General features: G+C 41.9%; 1 protein-coding gene across 2 annotated transcripts; it reads right to left on the reverse strand.

Annotated features, from left to right (window-relative positions):
• Positions 1–2,150: 2,150 nt before the first annotated feature.
• On the reverse strand, positions 2,151–5,263 carry LOC115668719 (protein BOBBER 1-like). Of its 2 annotated transcripts, XM_056312911.1 has the most exons (5): positions 4,637–5,263; positions 3,391–3,563; positions 3,141–3,310; positions 2,972–3,060; positions 2,151–2,271 (listed from the first exon to the last, which is right to left on the reverse strand). In XM_056312911.1, exons 1-3 carry the CDS (start codon positions 5,055–5,057, stop codon positions 3,242–3,244), a joined length of 663 nt encoding a protein of 220 aa, XP_056168886.1. In that variant the 5' UTR covers positions 5,058–5,263; the 3' UTR covers positions 2,151–2,271; positions 2,972–3,060; positions 3,141–3,241. The 2 variants fall into 2 exon arrangements, with proteins under 2 accessions (XP_056168886.1, XP_056168885.1); XM_056312910.1 differs by lacking the exon at positions 2,151–2,271 and having other exon boundaries at positions 2,781–3,060.
• Positions 5,264–6,113: the final 850 nt, after the last annotated feature.

The raw sequence follows: 6,113 nt of genomic DNA on the forward strand, positions 1-6,113 counted from the left end.
AATTCACAAATCATACAGATAACATCTCTCTCTCTCTAAAAGGAGTGGAGGGAGGTGCACCGCAGGTTCCTGGTAGCAATCACACGAGAGAGGGATAGAGAGAGGAGGGGGGGTTGGGAAGCCACTGGTTCCTCGTAGCAATCACACGAGAGAGAGGGGAAAGTGCATGACTTTACCCAAATGATTGTGTGAGAGAGAGGGGGATGAATGATTGGAGTGCAAGACTGGAAGCGCGGAATCTGCAGTGCACCTCCCTCCGCTCCTTTTCTAATTGCTTTTCTTTTCTTCACTCCCCCTCATATTTGTGTTGTTGTTGCCATGCTTCCATTAACTTTCCAATTCTTTTCAGAATATATATTTTTTCTTCCTTTCCCTTTTCATGACAACATCATAGGGGTGGCTAATTTGCTCAAGACATTGAAATTTTTTTTTTAAAGAAACTTCCCTTTTCATGTACAGACATAAGTAGAAAGATAAGTGAAACTAATAGATTTCTCACTACAAAAAAAGTTGGTTTTAGACACGAATTTTGCCACGAAAAATTTGGCAAAATTCGTCGCTAAACGAATTTGCGACGAAATTAGCGACGGAAAAAAATTCGTCGCTAATAGGCCGTCGCAAAATTTTGCGACGAAAAAAAATTCGTCGCTAATTATTCGTGGCAAAATTCGTGTCTAATTTGCCACGAAACAAAATTCGTCGCTAATTATTCGTGGCAGAATTCGTCGCTAATTTGCCAAGAATTGTATTCGTGGCAAAATTCGTCGCTAATTTGCCACGAAGTGTATTCGTGGCAAAATTCGTCGCTAATTTGCCACGAACTTTATTCGTGGCAAAATTTGTCGCTAAATATTCGTGACAAAATTCGTCGCTAATTTGTCATAAACTGTATTCGTGGCAAAATTCGTCGCTATTTTTTTCAAAAAAAATTTTTTGTTGGTCGCGAAATTGCGACGAAATAATTTCGTGGCAAAAATCGTTGCTAATTATTCATGGCAAAATTTATCGCTAATTTGCGACAAACACATTTCATGACAAAATTCGTGGCTAATTTGCCACTAAATTTTTTTTTGTCAGTTTTTTGCGACGAACTTATTAGTGGCAAAATTCGTGGGTAATTTAAATTACCCACCAAAATGAATGTATTTCATTTTCTTATTCGATTTTAAATGTAATTTAAAGCAAAATTAATTTCTAGAATTTGTATTTAACATTGATTAAGCACTTAATAACATCAAAATATTATAATAATATGAAAATGAAATACATTCATCTACATTTTCCATGTACTTGAACATATAGCTCAATGTGATCAAAATATTATAATAATATGAAAATGAAATACATTCATCTACATTTTCCATGTACTTGAACATATAGCTCAACGTGATCAAACTATTATAATAACATGAAAATGAAATACATTCATCTACATTTTCCATGTACTTGAACATATAGCTCAATGTACTTGAACATCCTTGGCAAATCTCCCCCTCCGCATATCAACACATAGCTCAATGTACTTGAACATAATCCTCTCAAGGGTATTTTGCCATGCTCGGGATCTCTTCGAGGTAATAAGATTGTGAAGTTCTTGCAGAGCATCTTGCTTCTTCTAGGATCCATGCAGAGCATTTTCTGGATCAGTGATAAGAATGCTGGATTGGCAATTTAATATCACTTCATACATTTCATTACATTGGTTCAGGGCACCAAAGGAGACATGATCTCGACCCTCATCTACAATTTTCAGTAGAGGATGGTCCATTACCAGTTTCTATAGGTTCACTGATAGCAAAACATACAATAAGGTCAACAGTGTAAAGATCACTCGCCTATCAAGGAATGCAATCAGACATCCATGAAGATATTTTTAACCCATCTTTGCAAACGCAGGGTGTAGTCCACTGTGAATAAGTCTAATGCATTAGCCATTTAATGGGGAAAAGTGCACAAACAGGACTCGACGTTTTGGTCGTTGCAGAATTAAGATTTATTATGCCATCCAGAAGATAGCACACCCAAACAAAAAGAACCAAGATAAGTTACTGCAATATTGTTCTGTAAATTAAAGCTCAAATAAGCTTATGACACCATTGTGAAAATCACACAAAGCATAAACCTCCACGAGGGTAAGAGAGCTCACTCACTTTTATCGTGCGGGTGTCCTTAGAAAATTCTGGACATGAATCCATGTGCTTTTTCAAATCCAAGTCCAAGTACTCAAAAACTAGATATAGACGCCTCTCACTGTGCACTACATCCTGCAACCTGCCACTCATAAGCGTATGAGCTATATTATGATTGAACCATAACAAAGACAAACAGAACTTGCATATTATTTATAGTGAATTAAAAAAAAAATTCATATATAAGCATTGATCAGTCTCCTCTACAAAATCCAGAACTACAGAAAAGCGACCTAGTGAATCAATTTATTGGTATGGACAACATCGATCATGCATTAACAGAGACTACTTGAAGCATCCAAATAGCGTGATTTTTCCATGTCAGACATATTAGACAGGATAATCCAAGCATCCAAATAGTGTGGTCATAATCGCTTGAATAGTTTATCACGTAATATCTATTTGCTTGCCACCATTCACAAGTGCTGGGTACTATTGCATTATCATGTGTGATCAGCAAGCATGACCAACAACATGGAAATTTAGCAAGCATTTACTAAATAAGATGCAGAGACTCTCCCAATGTAATTCATCAATAAGTTACATATTGCAAATAAAAAACTTAAGTAAATGATGACTTCCCTCTTCCAGTTAGCAGAAACTCATACGCCATAAATTGCAAGACCTTCTAGGCAAGAATATGTACCAGCTCAATTAGATTTCACAAACATGGACAGACTTGAAATTATAACTTCAAAAATAAAAATAAAAAACTAAGCGTTTATCCTAAGGGTTGGGTGTAACATCTTGCTCCTGATTCCGACACCTAATGTTGTACTTACAGAACAAAGTAAACCATCTTGAAGGATAACTTCCCACGTCTAGCTATACATCTTCAGGATTTTGCAGGAGCACACCCCTTACTTTTGACCTGATAGAAAATTGACGTTACTAGCCATACTGAAGTAGCTCAATCAGTAAAATCAATAAGAATAAACAGCTGAGTATTACCTCCTATGAGCAGGGACAACGCAATTAGTCACTCTTTTTGAGTTTGCATCTTGTGCTACTACTTTCTCTGAAGTTTGATAAGTAAAAAAAATGTAAGGTGGTTAGACTGAACAATAGATCATGAAAAGGCACTGAAAATCATCAGGCTTGACAGTCTGGAAAAGCTCCCCCTGCAAGTAATCGTACATGGTCAAGAGAGTTATGTAAATAAAGCAAGCTGATTAAATAAACTCAAATTACGCACACTCACTTCTATGACAGGAGGTTGACCCTTGAGTCCAACTTTCAAGTGGTTTTTCTTTATGTCGCATACCACAAACCTCCCTTTAGTACCCTTAGGAACTGGAACATGGACGGTAACCTCCTGCAGAGTCTGAGTCCAGGAATAATTCTCAAGATCAAGGCCATTGCCTTTGTTTGGCACTGTTCAACCAGAAACAATGTCAGAGCAACTACGGAGGCAACGTGGTATATTTTACAAAATATGTCTACTAAACATATGCATCCACCTTGTAAAAGGAATCATAACAAGACAGTCTCTTATAGAGTCACACTTTCCAAAGCACACTGGGTAACCTAACTGGTCATCTCAGCTAAAGCTATCTGAATCATACTCAATGCAAGAGCTAAAATCAGGCTCAGTTCACAATTTGGGCATGGGGATTGTCAAAGTCATAACTATTGGTCCATATCAAATGTTGATGCTGAGGTGGTCAAGTTATCACTTTTTAATTGGTCTTTAACAATTTTAATTATGAGTCCTAAATCTTTTGTCCAGCCATGCTAAATCCCAAAGGCTGAAAGGCACTAACCAATCCCGAAGTTCCACAAAACAATCAGACATTCTATGATTACAGTTGATCCATAATCAGAATCACCTAGTTTTCCAGCTCGTATGACCAAAAAAAAAAAACAAGATTACACTTGCGAAGTAGCTTCTTTTCCTAATTTCCAAGGAAAATGGGAGATCCAATCAAGCATAAGCACGCAAAAAAACTTGCAAGAACCAAACACTGCAACGAGAAGACATCGCCAAAACCAAAAGCAAGAAGCTTACAGCAAACCTTCCATCACTAGAGTACTTGAAAAAGCCAATGCACGCTTAAACAGATTATAGGAGAGATCAACACAAGAGAAATTTAATTATTCGGGAAAGTTCAGATTGCTGAACAAAGGAGCAAGTACCCATCAAAGAATATCCACACTTTAGCGAAATCGATAGCATAATAGAATGAAACATTTTCCCTGCCCATCGCCATTAAATAGCCAACCAGAGAAAAGATCCAAGCTATATAGATGACTACGGCCCCGAAACCGTCACAGCCTAACTATAGCAGGAGAAAAGAGCCACATCATGAGCGATCACTATGTAATGTACTTCTCATCTAATCTCCCAGATGTCTCAACCCCAGCAGCGTCTCGACAGGCACTCATCGCGCTCATGCGTAGCAAGCAACAAATCACGACACTGTCCAAGAAAAATCAAAAGCTCTTACCTATCGCTCCACTCTTCTCCTCCTTCTCTTCCTCCGCATCCTTCATCTCCACCTCCTGCACCTTCTTCTCTTCCTCCACCTTCTTAGCCGCAGCCGCCGCCGCCGCCGCCGCCGCCTTCGCCTTCTTAGCCCTCTCCCGCTCCCTGTCCTTCTCCCTCTCGATCTGCCTCAGCTTCTGCTTCTGCTTCTCCCTCACCGCCCTCAACACCGCCGCGACGTCCCTCTCCGCCGCCTCATGCGCGAGGAAATCGCTCCGCTCGGCCACGAACTCGAAGGCCTCCTCGATGAACCCCAGCGGGCTGGACGGATCGAACCTCGCGCTGAACTCCGCCGCGGCAGAGGAGGAGGCCGAGGACGTAGCCGAGGGCTTGGCCTCAGGTTGCTTCTCCTCTTCCTCCTCGAAGTCGGAGATGATCGCCATGGACGGTGAGCTCTGGGAGGGATCGAATCGGAGATTGCTCTTCTCTGGCTCGATTTCCTCTAGGGCTCCGGAGGCCACGGGCGAGGAGGAGTCGCGGGAGGAAGCGCGGGGGGGAAGGGGGTACCGAAAACCCTAGCGAGCGCGAGAGGTCTGCGGGTGTGGGGGAGAGGGAAGAAGGAGAAGGAGAAGGAGAATGAGAAGCGGAAGCAGATCTGATCTGATCGAGAGAAACGAAAAAGAGAGAGAGAATGGGGGGAGAGGGCGGGCAAATTGGGAGTAAGGGCGGGGAACTCGAAATTTGCGATCGACTTCTTTGTATTTTAGCGACGGACAAAAACGTTCGTCGCTAATTTTCCGTGGCTCAATTTACTTTTTGTAGTATAATTTTGCGACGGATTTTAATCCTAAAATTCGTGGTAAATTTATCACGAATTTTAAAAATAGGCTAGTAGAAATTAAATTCGTGGATAAATTCGTGGCAAATTTGTCACGAATTTTGCCACGAATTTCATAAAAAATTGCCCACACATGCCTAATTCATTTTTTCTCAAATTCGTGGCTAAATCCGTGGCAAATTTGCCACGGATTTATCCACGAATTTCATTTCTACTAGCCTATTTTTGAAATTCGTGGCTAAATCCGTGACAAATTTACCACGGATGTAGCCACGAATTTGAAAAAAAATGAACTAGGCGTGTGTGGGCATTTTTTTATGAAATTCGTAGCAAATTTGCCACGGATTTAGCCACGAATTTCATTTTTACTAGCCTTTAACGAAATTCGTGGCTAAATCCGTGGTAAAGGCGAGGCCGACCTCGCCCAACGCCGGCGAGGTCAAGCCTCGCTAGCGGCCGGGCGGGGCCAGTCCCTCGCCCAGATCCCGGCGAGGCCGAGCCTCGCTAGATTGCGTGGCGAGGCCGACCTCGCCGGCGTTGGGCGAGGTCGGCCTCGCCGCAACGGCGGGCCGAGCCTCGCCCGGATGGGCGAGGCTCGACCTCCCCGTTGCAAGGCGAGGCCGACCTCGCCCAACGCCGCAAGGCCGACACTCGCCTACGC

Source organism: Syzygium oleosum, unplaced genomic scaffold (assembly GCF_021117445.2).
Source record: "Syzygium oleosum isolate NSW1041296 unplaced genomic scaffold, Sole_v2.1 Sole_v2.07, whole genome shotgun sequence".
Taxonomy (NCBI): domain Eukaryota; kingdom Viridiplantae; phylum Streptophyta; class Magnoliopsida; order Myrtales; family Myrtaceae; genus Syzygium; species Syzygium oleosum.